Source organism: Herpailurus yagouaroundi, unplaced genomic scaffold, assembly GCF_014898765.1.
Source record: "Herpailurus yagouaroundi ecotype Mexico unplaced genomic scaffold, PumYag 77, whole genome shotgun sequence".
Classification (NCBI taxonomy): domain Eukaryota; kingdom Metazoa; phylum Chordata; class Mammalia; order Carnivora; family Felidae; genus Herpailurus; species Herpailurus yagouaroundi.
In genome coordinates, this window is record NW_024412388.1 from 98207315 (window position 1) to 98224211 (window position 16897).

Here is a 16897-nt window from a genome sequence, read left to right on the forward strand (position 1 = left end):
TTTATTTTTGCACCCCTAATTACCCTTTCAACTTCCCATGGCTTATTTTTAGAGGTTTCCCATCCACCTCATTAACAGCTCGTAAGAGTTCCTGTCTCATATTTCTACCGTTTATACCCTTAATTAAACACAGCGGCCTTTGTTATCTCTGAGTAGTGGCCTTGTTAGAATTTAAATAGGATGCCTTGCATATTGGTTAACTGCTTTTTAAGCATTCCGTCCCTTTCCTCCAACCCTTTTGTGTGCCACTGGGATATCTAGAGCCCTGTCTCCCGGGGGCTCTCTCTGTTCCCTTTGGTTATTCTTTTCCTAATCAAGGGCTGGTGTACAAGAAGCTTTGGGTTCTGGCTGCTCTGTTTTGTGGTTTGGCTTTGTTTTCTTTATTTTTTTTGGTGGGGGGGAACCCTTGGCCTCCTTCCTCTCCCCCTCCTGGAGTTACCAGGGAAGAGGTTGGTTGGGACTTTTTCAAGCTTTGCCATCCCATGTGTGAACAGAACAGTGATAGTTAATTAAATGCACACCAGGACTCAGATCCCTGACCTTAACACCTGCTGATCCTCCCACCTCATCAGGAAAGCGCTGCCTAATTACCTTTTCCTGCTGGCCCAGTTTATTTTCAAACCTTCTTAGTGGGACTGGCCAAAGTATTGAAGGCATCCATCATCAGAGGCACCCGATCCCAGGTACCACCTCGCAGAGAGAGGGAGGCCGGCACGGCGCAGCGACAGCTCTCTGGGGACACAGTGGCATGGGCCCAGGTTGTTGGGATAGGAAGGAAGATGTTTCCCCAGCAGTGTCTGGGGGACCTTGGAGGAACCTACGCTTTAGGTAAGGAAGTGCAGTGGTCTGGCCCTCATGGCCTGGGCTCAGTCTGCCTGTGGAGCTCACAGCCTCTCTGGCAAGAGATAAACATGTTGTTGCACTGATGGCTCAGGGACAGCCGGTGGGATGCAGGTGGAGGGGGTGCCTGAGCCCTGCGGAGTCAGGACAGAGCAGTTAGGGTCGGAGTCACCTAGGCTGGAATCTCAGCTCTCCCCCTTGGCTTTGGGCGATCGACTTGACTTCTCTTGCTTGTTTCCTTATGTGTATTATGAAACAGTACTTATGCTACCTACCTCATAGGACTGATGTCAGAACCAGTCAGGTCGTGCATGAAAAGAACCTAGCATGGAGACTGACACATCACAGTCACTTAACGGATGACAGCTGCTATGATTAATGTTGGTGTTATTGGAAAATAGTGGTCACTGCAGTCCTAAGTGGCCACTCTAGACCATAGGTGCAGTGTAAGGACTTAAAGAACCTTCCAAATATGCATTCTCTTTAGCCCATTTCTCCCAGAAACAACCCTGGGTTCTGTGGATGGTGTAGGATGATTCTGGGACACTGTGATGATGTTGATTTTAGCCTGTAGGAGAGAGAGGTCATCTACTCATGCATTCATATTCCCAATTTATCCAAAAAACATTTATCAAGCACCTACTAAGTGCCCGACACTGTGCAAAGTACAGTAGGGGCATCAGCTCTCAAGTGGCCTCTGCCCTTTTGGGGAAGACCCTCCCTATAATGGACATCAGAGTGAAACGTCTTCTAAAAGAAGAAAGGAACACTGGACTTACAGGACAGAGAAGAAGGAGCTGACCTGGGACAGGCAGAACTCAGGGAAAATGAGGGAAGGACATTTGAGCAGGAACGTGAAAGACCAGAAAGGTTTCCAGGGGCAAAGGAGGGGTTAGAAGAATACTCCAGAGCAAGGGAACAGCGTGAGCACAGGTGTTTGGAAATGCTGCCTGTGTGAAGAGAGAAGGTGAATGGGTAGGGTCACGTGGCACTGAACCAGAATGCCATAGAAAGGAATCTGAAGGAACGGGGCCAAAGAGAAGGGACAGTGGACAAAGGCTCCAGAGAGCTCGCTAACTAGGACTGTGTGAACATAGACTGGGTCCCCACCTTTCATGACCAGGGGACCCCTCCCGTTAATTTACCCCCATAGATCTCGTTGGATTTCAGCCGTGTGACAAATCATATTTTTTTTTTAATTTTTTTTTCAACATTCATTTATTTTTGGGACAGAGAGAGACAGAGCATGAATGGGGGAGGGGCAGAGAGAGAGGGAGACACAGAATCTGAAACAGGCTCCAGGCTCTGAGCCATCAGCCCAGAGCCTGACGTGGGGCTTGAACCCATGGACCGCGAGATCGTGACCTGGCTGAAGTCGGACGCTTAACCGACTGCGCCACCCAGGCTCCCCAAATCATATTTATTAATATCCGTGAGGCTGTATTGAGGTAAATGTACAGTTTCTAGTAGTTCTTTTAAATTTTTAAAAATACTTATTTGAGGGGCGCCTGGGTGGCTCAGTTGGTTAAGCGGCTGACTTCAGCTCAGGTCATGCATGATCTCACGATCTGTGAGTTCAAGCCCCGCGTCGGGCTCTGTGCTGACAGCTCAGAGCCTGGAGCCTGTTTCAGATTCTGTGTCTCCCTCTCTCTGACCCTCCCCGGTTCATGCTCTGTCTCTCTCTGTCTCAAAAATAAATAAACGTTAAAAAATTTTTTTTTTAAATATTTATTTGAGAGAGAAAGGGAGTGTGTGAGTAGTGAGAGAGTAGAGAGGGAGAGAGAATCCCAAGCAGTCTCTGTGCTGTCAGTGCAGAGCTGGATGCAGGACTCGATCTCACAAACCAGGAGATCATGACTGGAGCCGACATCATGAGTCAGACGCTTAACCAACTGAGCCATCCAGGCGCCCTAGTAGTTCTTTTAAGTTCTTTTATCCAGGATCCCTGGATAATCTGTAAATGTCACTTTGGGAACCAAGGTGGGTAGAGAAGTCAAGGAGCAGAGCTATACAGCCTCCTTAGTAAATGCCTGCAGTCATCCGGGGCCAGAGGTGAAGGGGCAGAGGTGTGGTTGCTGAAAGTCAGGACGGGTATGAGACCGACTGGGTGGGATGGACAGGAATTGGTGAGTGACTGGGGCTGAGGAGAGGGAGGAATAGAAAACGATTTGGAGGCCCTGGGCCTGGTGGTAAGAATATGAGCGGTGCCATCACCAAGAGAGGCGGCCCAGGAGGGCTGGCAGCCAGAGGGAGGACAGTTGAGAGTAGGCCGCGCTGAGTTTGAGGTCCCCAAAGTCACCCACCTGGAGTCCTCCCACAGGAACTTGGGAGCTTGCGAGGCATCTCAAGACATTTTCTCATGGCAGGAAAACAGACTCAGCTGACCTCCCGTCCTCAGACCCAATGCATAGGACTAGTAGGTGGGACTAGCACCCCTCTCACCCTCTGCTCCAGTCAGTCCCTGATTGCAGAGACTTCCCTAAAATTCTCTAGGATCTGTCCATTGGAAAAGACTGGGTTAGGGAGAGAGGTGGGGGTGGGGGCTCTGGAAGAGGTGCCAGGCCGGGGCAGCACTCCCACTCCGCCACTGCCTCCAGTCCCTGCCTGTGCCCAGTCTGAAGTCAGCTAGTTTAGAACAGATGCTCACAGTCATGATCAACCTGTTTGCCTCGGCTTTTCCTCCGTGGTGACGCAGAACAAGGGTGCAGGGAGGGAAGCAGATGGCTTGCCCTGCTGCAGTAGGGACTGAATTGCAGTGTCATGGGTGGGGGGGGGGGTGACTGTTAGGGCACCGGGCAGAGCTCCCACCTTGGGTGCCTTTGCTGCTAACACCCCCTCCTGTTCAGACTGACAGTGTGTGGTCCGTAGGGCTGCCGGACAGATATCCAGGGTGGGAATACACCCACGCCGAGACTGCCCAGGAGCACAGCCCTCGGTGACTACCCACCGTGTGGAATTCAGAATATGGTCACCCTGTGAGCCGGGTCTGGATCAAGGTTTTCATGATTAGGAACAACCGTCCCACTCCAGGTAGAGCCAAATCTCAAATCCTGGGACCAGCTGTTCCTCAGAGCCTGGGTCTGGAATTTACTGGCATCGGAATCATCCACCAGCTTGTTGATGCACCCATGCCTAGGCTCTACCCTTGGTGCAGTACACCAGGATCTCTGTGGTCTGCAATTGACATTTGGAGCAATGGCTCCAGGCGGTTCAAGTACGCAGTAAGGTTTGAGAGCCGCTGCTGGAAACCTTCGCCATTAGCGTTATGCTTGGGCTTCTAGAAATTATTTTCTCAACCACACACTTGCCGTTCTGAATCTGGATACCTGACTGTGGTCTTGGCTCACGTGTCCCCTCCCAGGCGGCAGGTGCTTCCTCTCTGACAGGCCCACTGCAATGGGGCACCTGAATGTGTAGGGTGGTGGGAGGGAGCCAAACAAGGAAAGACCTTCGATCCTCGCCACGGGTGGAGGACAAGAGCACGTGTGGAGACAAGGCAGGGCACACCGGGGCACATAGTATGGGCCAGCAGCTGCTTCAGGACTGTGGTGGGGGTCTCCCCTGCCCCAGGCTGGGGAGGCTTTTCCAGGAGGTGGCCTTAAAGAGTGAATGTTTATGTTTATATTTCCCAGGGGAGAGGAGGGCATCCTGATTAAAGAATCTACATAAGTAAAGCCTGAGGAGACGGGGGTTGCCTTTGGAAATGGCAGTGGGGACCCATGAGGCAACCTGAACGCCAGATTAATCCATTACCAGTTTCATGTAAAGCAAAGTCCTTGATAATATTTAACATTTTATGCAAGCAGTAATCATTCCTTTCCCCCCAATGGGCAAAAGGGGAGTCAGTAACAGTTTCTGAGTAATGGTGGAATGTATTCTGAAGGTGTGATGATAATGAAACTACCAGGGAAGTGAAGACTGGCGTTTTAGGGGCTGAGAAGTAGTTGTCTAGGGGCCAAACCTGATCAGTATGCCTAGTGGGTTTTGTTTTGTTTTTTTTTTTTAATTTCAATTTGAATGTCTTTAGATAGAGCTTGCCCCCTCCGGTGCCCACAACCTGCCATTCTACCTTTGATTTACAGCCTTACACATTGATGCCATCTGCTTAGCCCCTGACGTCTTCGTGTTTCCAATCACTAGATGGGCACAGAGGCGGGAGAGAAGTGGGAATCCCAAGCAGTGGAGACTATGGCAGTAATCTAGGAGGGAAGCGATGGTCTAGAGTGGGGTCAGTGAGACAACACAGAGAAAGAAAGAAATGTGGCATTGTGGCGCACGCAGGGAGAGAAGGGAGTCCGGGATTAAACACGTGGGGGAAGGCTACTGAAGTCCAAAGACAGCAAGAGAGCCAGCTGGGCTGCAGCAGGATGTCCAAGGGCCTTGTGTATGGCAGGTGGCAGTCTGGTGCTCTGGAGAGTAATGGCAGCTGGGGATGGATAGGCAGCAGCTGGAAGTCGTATGGGGCTGGGGGGTGGATGAAATTGTGTAGACAGCTGGGGGGAGGCCAAGGACTGGGCCTGGGGGCCTTTCCTCTCTACGGGTATATGCCTAAGAGTTGGGGTGGTTGCAAAACTGGCTCCGTGATAGACGCTGGAGTCAGGAGAGAACCTCCAGGAGGGAGGGCGAGCACACAGGAGACGCTCTGTGAGATGGACTGTGAACACCTGCTTGCTGTACTGAGCTGTGGTTTTGTGTACTGGTGGGAGGGCCAGGGGGGACGGTGTCCCTGTGGTTTGGCTCTGCTCTAAGCGAGAGCACCCTCAGGTGGTGGGGCTCCCGTGTTTGACTTCGCCCCGGGGGCTGCACGGACCCCCAGCGCAACCTGGCTTTGAACCGGACCGTGGAAGGGTGGCTCTCCTCTGACACGTCCCTGTGCGTTCTCCGTGCAACTGGGGTTGGCCAAAGCTGAGCTGTCGCCGTTCTGGGCTGGCTCACCCTGTCCTGCTCCCAGGCAGCCTAGAATGCCGTGGCCCTCCTCCTCTGCTCCTCAAGCTCTGCGAGGTAAGCGGGGCTTGCAGGAACTTTCAAGTCTGCCTCGGTCACTCAGACTTCCACTGGCCGGTTTTCCATGCGGGTTTTAACCGCTCCGTCTCCTTGCACCTCGGTGCCCATAAGGTTGTGGACACCGGCTGCTGAGCTGTGGATGACGGTGGGAAAACTCACTTTGGGGGTTAGAGATGGAGTCTGGGATGAAAACTACTCCGTGCTGCTTGGCTTTACATTCTTCCCCAAAGCGCAAATCCAGCTGGTTTGTTCCCCGGGTTTGTCTCTGAGCAGTAGATCTGGTATTTATAGAGGACCGAACCGAGGGCCAATCAGCTCAGAATGGAAATTCCTGAGCCTGAAGTTCTCTGGAGGAACTGGCTTTTGGCTTTCCCTCTCCCTGGAGTTCAGCTAAGGTTTTCTCTTGCAAACTTGTAAGCTCTGAGGAGTTTGAAGAAGCCTAAATGGAGGATCTCCATGAAAACACGGACTGTCCTTCTCTTGGCATGGACACCTGGTGTGCTTTTCATAGTCAGTGGCAAGAAAGTGGGCAAAAGGCAAGGAGAAAGGAACCCGGGGCTGGGGGCCAAGGGGGAGCTGCAGCGGCCGGCTCTCTGAGGGTGATGGGCATTGTCTCCCGTTCCTTCGGCCTCTGGGACCTCCCGCTTCTGAAATTATGTGCCCGTGCTAACCCACTGGGCAGCAACCAGAATTGGTTGTTTGCACAGACCTTCCAGCTGCAAGGAAAAGGGATTGTGAGCTCTCTGACATTTCAAAAGACAGCTGGAATGAGTGAGATATCAACGGACACATTCGTTAAATGTCACCACTTTTGTTTCTCCTCAACGCTCAGTGCTTACGTTGTTCTAAATTAATTACCCAGCCACTTGATTTATTCTGTACATCCCCCTCCCCGCTCCCTCCCACCCTCTCCAGGCTTGGGAGCGGCAGGCAATGCAGTGTCACTCCCTTTGTTCTCAAGTTACTCAGCTGTGAAAGGTGAGCAGGCCTTCAAGGAGGGGGGACGGGGTCCGGGCGAAACTGGCGGCTGCGGTTTGCTCCCGGGCTGCAGACCCGAAGCTGAGCCTGACCACCACAATCGATGCAACTCCACCTCTGGCTTACGGATGGGGGAAAGAGGCTCAGAGAGGTTGAAAGACCTGCCCGGGTTAGACCGGGCTGAACCCAGATCTTCTGGCTCTGGAGTTTACCAAATGTGATGGTGGTGAAGAGATGACTCCGTCCTCACGTGGCACATCTGGTAGGAGGCAGCACGGCATGTCGGGTAGCCACTGGGATGGAAGAGAACAGAGAAGACAGTTCTACCCTTAGTTTCCTGGCCAGGGAGAGAGCAAGCTGGAACATCGGGGAAGCCACGGGTTCAAGACCAGGAGGCACAGGAAGAGCCTCTCTGCGTAAGAGATCAGGCATGTTTGGACCATCTGGAAGAGAGAGTTGGCGGTCATTTAAGGAAGACAGTTGGGAAGCTCTCTGGTTCTTTGATTTCACAATCCATTTTAACTGTGCAGTGTCATTGTCAGTAATGTCTCCAGGGAGATGAAGGACTGTGGTCCCAAGGGGCAGTAGGCCTTCCCACCGTGATTAGCAAATCCTCTGTCATCTCAGAGACTCGTGTTTCCAAACACACTGAGAATTTCTAGCCATGGGTTTCCATTCCTCATTGTCGCAGCCCCAAGGATCCCCACACACCTGGCTCAGACATAGACCGCAAGGTAAAGCGACAGAGAAAAGAAGAAATGCTACATATCTCAGGATGCCTGAGGCACCTGCCCACATCGGTGCTCTGCGTCTCTTGGGATAGTCCTTGATGTGTCACCAAACTCCCCCAGTCTGTGCAGGAAAGAGAGTCCCCTAGGGTAAAGGAGTCACATACCTCCCCAGTCTGCCCCCCGGTACTAATTTACTGCCAGTGAGCTGTCCTCAGCTGGGGCCTCTGCAGGAGGCTCACCCCTCTGGTACTGAACAGGAGAAGACGTAAGAAGGGAAGAGAGCTGAGCTAGCCCGGATGCGTTCCTATTTGTAGAGTTCCTCTGAACCCTCTGAGTTCTTCTATCTGTTCTCTCCCGTGGCAGCTCACCGTCGATTTCCCTTTTCATCAAGTCTGATGGCACAGGCTTTGTTTGGAGCTGCGTATCATTGAGCGATGAGCCCTCTTGCTGTTTCCGAGCTTCCCAGTGGAGCTGCTAAGTTACAGCAAGCTTTCACTCTTCCTGGCATTGTCCGACACAGGACACATTTATGAGGTGACTGACTGGGGTTGGGTGTGATGAGCGGACTCCACAATTCTTTAGCTATTCCCGGAGGAGGAACTGATGTGAGGGATCAATGCATGTGCATGAGTGCTGGTTCACAAAGAGGCCACTGAAGGGCTCTCTCCAGGAAGGAATGAAGTTGAGGTCTCAGAGGATACATTTAGGATTGCATCATGAAGGGCATATGAGTAGACAGATGGGTTAGGCAAATCTTCTCCAGGCTTACCACATTTAAGAGTAATTTTCTATTTATGTGTGTGTCTCCCCCGAATTGTGAGCCCCTTGAAGAGCTGTGTTTTATTCGAGGGCAGTTGACCATCATGCTTAAGCACGTGAACCATGGGGTTTAGTTATCTGGGTTCAGTTGTATGACCTTGGCCAAGTTTCTTGACCTCATGGGGTTAAAGAGAAAATTAAATGAGAATGGATGGAAGGTGCTTAGGACAATGCCCGGCATATGAGAAGTGCTTAGTGTTTGTTAGTTGTTATTACTAATGTGTGTGCCCTCAGCCCTAACATGTTATCTGATGTATACTAGGTGCTCAACATGTTAATTGAGTGAATACCTACGTGCATGCAAGAAAAGAGATTAACTTGCATTCATAGGAGTTAGTGCAGCTGAAGTTCTTGAATGTTCTGGGGCTGAGTAGGGCAAGAAAGAGAAGTCGGGCTGTGGGGTTGAGTTTGGTTAGCAGGTTGGGAGTTGGTCCAAGACATCTGCAGTTGGGGGAGATGAATTCCACAGGAAATTGGCAAGAATTGGGTAAAAGGTCTGGTTAGCCAGTTACACCTCCATCACCATGCTTGGTCCTGCACCAAGTAACAAAACATTTGTTTATCAGCCAAACCCCAGAGGTAAGAATAGGTTTGTGGACAGAATGTTAGCAAATGGCACCTTACAGGTGACTCCTATAGGACACTTTACAGTGCCCTCAAAAGTTGGATCCCTGTTAATACTACCTAAAGGTATGTATTGATTCAGTGCAAGCCCTATCAAAATTCCATTTTGGGGGGCATCTGGGTGGCTCAGTCAGTTAAGTGTCTGACTCTTGATTTGGACTCAGGTCATGATCTCTCGGCTCGTGGGTTCGAGCTCTGCACTGTCAGCATGGAGCCTGCTTGGGAGTCTCTTTCTCCCTCTCTGTCTCTACCCCTCCCCTGCTCATGCACTCTCTCTCTCTCTCTCTCACACACACACAAAACAAGCTTTTTTTTTTAAATCCCATTTTTTGTAGAAATAGATTCATGCTAAAATTCATATGGAATCTCAAGGCACCTTGAGTAGCCAAAACAATTTTGGAAAAGAACAAAATTGGAAGATTCACACTGCCTACTTCAAGACTTCCCACAAAGCTCTAAGTAATCAAATTAATGTGGTACTAGCATAAAGGCACACATATAGGCCAATGAAACAGAATAGAGAGCCCAGAAATAAACCCTCACATATATGGTCAAATGATTTTCTACAAGGGTGCCAAGGTCATTCAATGTCGAAAAGACAGTCTTTGCAACAAATGATGTGAAAAAACTGGATATCCATGTGCAAGAGAATGAAGTTGGACTCTAATCTTACAACCTCTACAAAAATTAACTCAAAATGGATTGAAGACCCAAGTATAAGAGCTAAACCTTATAAAACTCTTAGAAGAAAATATAGGGGGAAAGCATCATGGGATCGGATCTGGCAATGATTTCTTGGATATGACACCATAAGCACAGGCAACAAAAGAAAAAATAGACAAATTGGACAACTTCAAATTTTAAAACTTTTGTGCATCATAGGACCTCATCAACAGCAACCCACAGAATGGGAGACAATACTGTATTGGTAAATCATAAATCTGACAAGAGATTAATACCTTGAGTATAGAAGAATCCTAAGAACAACAACAAAACAAATTCAGAAATGCGCATTGAATCACTATATTGTGCGCCTGGAACGAATATAGCACTGTGTGTTAACTATACTGGAATTAAAATTTAAAGCTTAATAAAATAAAATAAAAAAACAAGCAAAGGACTTGAATAGACATTGTGCAAAGAATATATACAAATGGCAAACAAACACATGAAAAGATACGTAACATCGCTAATCATTATGAAAATAACAAATCAGAATCACAATTAGATACCACTTCACACCCATTAGGATGCCTACCATCAAAAATACATAAAAAAAAATATAACAAGTGTTGGTGAGAATGGAGAGAAATTGGAACCTTTGTGCACTGCCTATGGGAATGTAACATGGTGCAGCCACTATGAAAAAGGGTAAGGCAGTTCCCCAACATATTAAAAATAGAATTACTACATGGTCCAACAATTCCACTCCAGATATATACCCCAGAGAATTGGAAGCAGACACAGGAAGAGATGTTTGTACACCCATGTTCACGGCAGCATTATTCACAAAAGCCAAAAGGTGGAAGCAACCCAAATGTTCACTGACAGATCAATGGAAAAACCAAGTGGGGTATATCCATACAATAGAATATTATTCAGCTTTAAAAAGGAAGGAAATTCTTGACACATATTACAACATGGATGAACCTTGAGGATACTCTGCTAAGTGAAATAAGCCAGGCACCAAAGGACAAGTATGACACGATTCTACTTATACGAGCTACCTAGAGTGGTGAAGTTCATGGAGACACGAAGTAGAATGGGCGTGGCCAGGGGCTGGGGGAGGTTGGGATGGGGAGCTCTGTTTAATGGGCACAGAGCTTCAGCTTTGCAGGATGGACAAAGTTCTGTGGATGGCTGGTGGTGATGCTTGCACAACAGTGCGAACATAATTAAAGCCGCTGAATCGTACGCTTAAAAAGGGCTGAAAGGGTAAACTGAAGGTAAATGTATTTTACCATGCACGCACACACACAAAAGGCAAGCACAGGCAAGGGGAAAAAAAGAGGCGGGTCCCTGCGAATGTGGGTGAAAATAGACTTGCGAATCAAGTTAGGTTCAAGCGCTTTGGATTAACTTGTGAAGAATCGTTTTATGAGGCCTTGATTGATCTGTTTTTGTTCACCCGCAGCCTCATCGATCAGCTTTGCTTGGGCACACCTCCGTTATTATTCACATCGCTTTCTTTTTCCTTGACCTCTAAATCTTGATGGTTCCCGAAGAAGCCCTCTCTGAGACTCTCCTTGTCTGCTTGTACCCACGTGGCCGTGTCAGCCTCCTGTCCACATCTCATTTGGGTGTGTAAGCTTTCTATAAATTAACATCTCACGCCCGACCTCTCTGCCAAGCCGCATCTCCTACTACGGCTGTCGGCTGCACATCCCTCCTGCATCTCAAATTCAGCTGGCCAAACCAGACTTATCGTTTTCCCTTGTTCTGCAGAGTTTCCAGTTTCTATGGAAGCCTCCATCATTTTTCTGGTGCCTCAAGTGTGAAAGCCTTCAACACTCTTGAATGCCCTTTTTGTCTCCCTGCCTTCCAGATCTGCTCAGCTGTCCGCCCTGCCATGCTGTCCATCCGTGTTCCCCATGTCCCATACAGGTGCCCCTGTCTCCCTGTGTGTGGCCTAGGCCTAGCTTGGCCCTTCGCCCCCTCTTGGGTGGATGGCTGCAACTGCCTGGAAGCCCCTTTGCCTCCAGGCTCTGCTTGTGGGCTTGCCACAGCCTTGCCGGTGGTGCTGCTGTGAACCAGCCAGAGGAAAGTTGGGGGAGGCCAGTCCCATGCCCTGCACCAGGGCATCAGACATCTGGATGGGGCTCACTGCAAAGAGGGGTGGGACACGGGACAAATCCTGAAGTCCTGAGTGACCTGTAGCTGCAAAACAGCCTGAGGCGATGAGGCTGGGCGAGGGGATGAGGTGTGGCAGCTAGACAGATTCTTGAAATCAGGCAAATCTTGCAGTTCTGGGTGATCAGCCCGTCTGAGAGCGGAGGCCAAGCCGGCAGTGGAGGAAGGAGGGCAGTGAGCCCACTTTGTGGAGGCAGCTGGCAGGAACGAGGCAGGGGCCAGGTCTAGAGCCTGGTGGTGCAGGGCTCAGAGTAGGGGAAGGGAAGCCTCCCCGGGCAGGCGTCCAGCGTCTGGCTGGGGCTGACCAGCACCAGCAAGGTGGCGGCTGTGCTCAGGGGTTCCTTGTCTCCCCCAGATTCAGGTGCTTGGTGGCCCTGGGGATTCCTCAGCTCCGGGCCTTCACCAGTATGGACCCCTCAGCCTGGAATGTGCTCCCCCCTCACAACCTCCACATCCCCAAATCCTACCCATCCTTTAAAGCTCTAGATCAGACGCCCCTTCCTTCTCGAAGCTGTCGTTCTGCCGAGCTATGATATTCTTCTGTGGCCACAGAAGTCCACGCCTCTCGGGGCGCCTGGGTGGCTCAGTCAGTTAAGCGTCGACTTCGGCTTGGGGCATGATCTCACAGTCCGTGGGTTCAAGCCCCGCATCAGGCTCTGTGCTGACAGCTCAGAGCCTGGAGCTGCCTCGGAGTCTGTGTCTCCCTCTCTCTCTGCCCCTCCCATGCTCTCTCTCTCTGTCTCTCTCTCTGACTCAAAAGTGAATGGACATAAAAAACAAAAACAAAAACAAAACGGAGTCCACACCTCCTGTCCCGCACACACCACTTTCTACCTTGGACTATAGTTACTTACATTGCCAGTTTACTAGACTGGAGCTGTTTGTGGGCAAGATTCCAGTCTGAGGCTAGCACAGTTATGTGGCTCAATATAGTCCTTGATGTCATTTGACAACCAATAGACTATATCTTCTCTTTATGAGTTTCTCTGAATCAGATATTCAGTAGCTGTCACCCCCCCACGGGTCTGCTAACCTCACTGTGGTCATCCTGAGTGCACACCGATTATTTCCAGGTCTTCATCCCCTCGGCACTTGAACACCTGTAATTTGGGTGGCCACATGAATAGTTCTGGGCAATGAACCGTGAAGGAAAGGGACATGTGTCACCTCTGGGCCAGAGTGTTGAGGCCAATAGGAGAGCCTTCAGAGAGCTCTTTTCCCTCAGGCAATGTTTGAGATGTTGGCTGCTCTGGTGTCCCAGGTTCCCCTGAATACCTCCGATGAGCAGAACATTCCCCCCAACCCCTTGCTGACCTGTGACGGGCATGGAACACGAATGAGAAGTAAGCCTTTGTTGTTTCCAGCCACTGAGGTCTGAAGGATGCTATGGCTGCATAACCCAGCCCGGCCAGCCAGACACATTTACCCCATCGCTTGATCTGCTCTAGATACGAGCCAAGCTACACATCACCGAACCCCGCGGCTGACAGGTGACCTGACGGGAGGCATAAGCCAGGGGAGGCTGTGCGTTTAGGAAGCAGAGTGCTTCTCTCAGCAGTTCGGCTCCCTTGGTGGCATCTCACTGCGGAGCGCCAGTAATTCAGATGCGGATGCGCAGGAAAGGACAGTACCTTCCACTCTCCTCTCTGTGGGCTGCTTCCTAAATTAATTAAAAGCTAGGGGTGAGTGGAGAGGATATTCTATTAATTCAGAATGTTCTTTTAAAAATTTCCAGCCTGCAGTAGGATTTTTCTCCTCATTCAGCCAAGTGGTGTTTCATGAGAGTTAGCAGGATTCCTCTCTGGGTGGGCGAAAGCATGGCACTTTCCAGGTTCGAGCGTGCAACCCGCTTCCCTGGGCATCTGGAGGGGCCGTTCGCTTGTGGAGTCGAACAGCTCAGGAGACAGCACAGCCCCGTGCACCAAATGCTCTGGGAGCCATCAGCCTGACAAAACGCAGGTGTATTCCAGGCTCTTGGGGTATGCAGGGATTCCTTGGGCGGAACAAAAACCAAACAAGCCCTACCGCTGTACCTCAGACGGAAGGGAAGTGGTTATCTCTGTGAAACAAAGCTTAAAGGTAAAAAAGCTCTGCAGTGTCCTGTGTGCATGCAGACGACTAAACCTCAGGAACATACAATGACAGAGAAATGGGGGAGAGACGGATATTTAATTGAATAAAAACTCCAGGCTGTGACAGGGGAGGGGAGACACGAAGCAGTAATGAACAACATAATTTTTTAAATGACGATGCAATTAGTTAACATCCTGAATATGTGAAGGAAGGGGGAGAGGCATCTTTTAGCCCAGAAACACTGCTAAACAAAGAAGGGAACTTTGCTTTAAAACAAAAACAAAAACAAAAACAAAACACTTCTATATGCAAAAGGCCCTGATTATCATGACTTGAGCAAAGCTCAAAACGCCAAGACAGGAAAGAGGTTTCTCCGGGCAGAGAAGCTAACAAATGAATCAACTTTGTATTTCATTTTGTTCTGAAACTTGTAATTCATTTTATTCTCATCCGCGAGAAAGAGGTATTGGGCTAGATAATGACGTTGGCAGACATTCAGGTTCATTCATGCTGTGGGTTGAGGACTAGTCTCCCCAGAAGATGCTTGGGGGGTGAGGCTCCTGCTGCTGAGAGCCTCCCTAGCCTGGGCTTTCCAGGCTGTAGAAACTTACCAAGGCTGCGACAGTGGAAGTGGCAACTGGGTCGGTGGTGGGGGGCAGACCGCAATCTGCTCAGGAAACCATCTCCCAACACCACGGGGAGTTTCGCTTGTGTGGGTCAGCTGCTTGGACATAAAAGGAATGTCTGAAGGCAGTCACTATCCCACCCTTCACACCGATCACACTCCCTCCTCCGAAAGGGTCCAGTGGTCATTCTCATGTGCCTAAGGGTTATGAGGATGGCAGCTGGACATGTGTTTTGAGCTCACTTCTGGAAGGATCCTCTCACACTAATTTCTGGGCTGTGACCCAGGAAACTCAGCTGTCCCCTTCCTAGTTGCAGGACCCACAGCATCTGCCCAGTGACTGAGATGGCCCTCTTTATGGAATCAGTCTAGAGTCAAGAGGCAGAAGAAAGTTTATGGCCTGTTGGAAGTCTTGTCATGACAAGAGGTTTTTTTGTCCTTTTTTGTCATGACATGAGGTTTTTTCTCCTTCTGGAAAGAACATCCAGCCACAGTACTGCCCGACCAGGATGGCCTATCAATCACAAGACATTTGGGGAGAAAGCTTATCTTTATACAATGACTCACATTAGCTCCTAGCCTAAGGCTCAGTACAGAGTAGAGTTTGGGTTTATCTGCCTTTACTTTTATGAGCTGAAAACTTCTCTGGCCACAATATCCTGGTCATCCTCATGTCTAGTCTGAACTCTGGGTAGAAGACACTGCCCAAAGTCATATCAGCAGAGAAACCTGAAAACTTGGCTTAAAGTGAGGGTTACTTTATTGAGTTTCTGCTCCTAAAGCACGTGACATATACAAAGAATAAGACACAAGGTGTGTGAGTAGCTTTTCCGTTCTTGACCTTCCCAATGGCAGAAGGGGCTCTTCAGCAGACTTGCCTCTTGAAAGTCACACACACACGACTCTGGAAGTTGGCATTGTGTATTCACAAGATACAGTGGCAACTCACCTCCAGGAATTTACCAGGGCTATACAGACTGAGATTAAGCAAACCAACTTGAGTTATAGGGGGTTGGTGGGAAGGCCACTAGTAACTCAACAAAAACGTACTATGACAATGCAGAACACTTGAAACATTTTTTTTTTCCTAAACTGAATTTGGCCTAAAGTAGAGGTCTAAAGGAGAAAAAAACCGAAACCTTCACTACCACTGAAACAAACACTGAAGTACTTAGTAATTTATAGAACTAAAGTTGAAGATGAACATTGTCCCAGAGTCAAGAGGGGGTGGAGGGCGCTGAAATACTCTTAAGTTGACTTTGTTTCAATCAAGAAGATTCTCTTCAGAGAAAAATGGATTCCAGCTCTGACTTGGATTAAAACTCCCCATTTTCCAAAGAACATTTTATCCAGGTTCTTCTCTGATCTACTGAGGCATTTGAAACAGTTGCTTGATACTTCATGGCATTTTAAAGCTATGCATAACACAGAAGTCATTCTGGAACCTGGGTGCCTTCTTTTCTTTACCATGAAGGTTATTTCTGAGAACAAAGATCTGTTTTCAAACAACTGCGGTCATTAACTGTGGTGTGCCAGAAAACATAGGGCATGTTTAGTGTCGGCAGAATCCTTCCTAAAGAAAGTGGCTAAGTTCCCATGAGGAATCAAGACATTCATTCAATGCATGAGGAAAGTCAACAAGGAAGTGGGGGAAGGAGCCCTCACAACCAGCGGAAGGTGCACAGACACCTTGGAGCCCCAGTGATTTCAGCGCAGGACCAGGAGTCTTCATCTCGGTCTGTGTCGCATCAGCAAAGAGCTTCCAAGGGTCATAACTCGCCTCGTAAAGGCTCGTGGCCCGATCTGCACCCTTCGGCGGGCCACTGCAGAAGCAGCCATTCTTCCAGTCTGCTTCCTTCGTCTCCAGGGTTGTGGAGCTTGGTGGAGACACAAAACTTCAGGAACTCAAACCACCTCCCCCGAAAAGGCGACTATTTTACATTGTATTTTATATGAACCAACCTCTGGGCTCTCCACTCTTCTTTCTTTCCTACTATTTCCCCCTTCTTTTCTTGGCAGCAGATCCATAAAAAGTGAAAACCACAGAAAACATCACCTTGGGAGACAAAAACGACTAAGACAGGTCCAGCCGCTCGACAAATGTCTTGGCCTTGACCTACACAGGAGCGGTTAAGACTCGTGCTACCGCTGCCGCTGCTCCTGCGTAACACTGTGTTTGGACAGTTGAACAAGTGCAAAAAAGAACGTCGCGGAGTCCCCTCGGTGTCGCCCGGCCGCGCAGCTCATGGTGTGGGAGGTGGTTTCGGGGACGGGCAGGAGCTCTCACTGTCAAAGCTGGCAGCCCGGCCCTGCCACTGCGGAGAGGGGAGAAGGCTGGTTATTGATCGCCAAG

At 49.5% G+C, this 16897-nt stretch overlaps 1 protein-coding gene and 1 long non-coding RNA gene across 10 annotated transcripts in view; one reads left to right on the forward strand and one right to left on the reverse strand.

Annotated features, from left to right (window-relative positions):
* LOC121027727 (uncharacterized) overlaps positions 1-16897 on the forward strand; it is a 108645-nt gene that overhangs the window by 62436 nt on the left and 29312 nt on the right. The window lies entirely within an intron of this gene.
* Positions 13997-16897, reverse strand: part of SYT6 (synaptotagmin 6) — a 61814-nt gene continuing 58913 nt past the window's right edge. For 5 of the 9 annotated variants that reach the window (XM_040471370.1, XM_040471369.1, XM_040471374.1 and 2 more), the window contains exon 7: positions 16664-16859. In XM_040471370.1, the coding sequence (XP_040327304.1) occupies positions 16788-16859 (72 nt within the window). In that variant the 3' untranslated portion in view covers positions 16664-16787. Of the gene's footprint in view, positions 16860-16897 lie in introns of all 9 variants that reach the window. The other 4 variants (XR_005788892.1, XR_005788891.1, XM_040471372.1 and 1 more) reach the window with 2 other exon arrangements.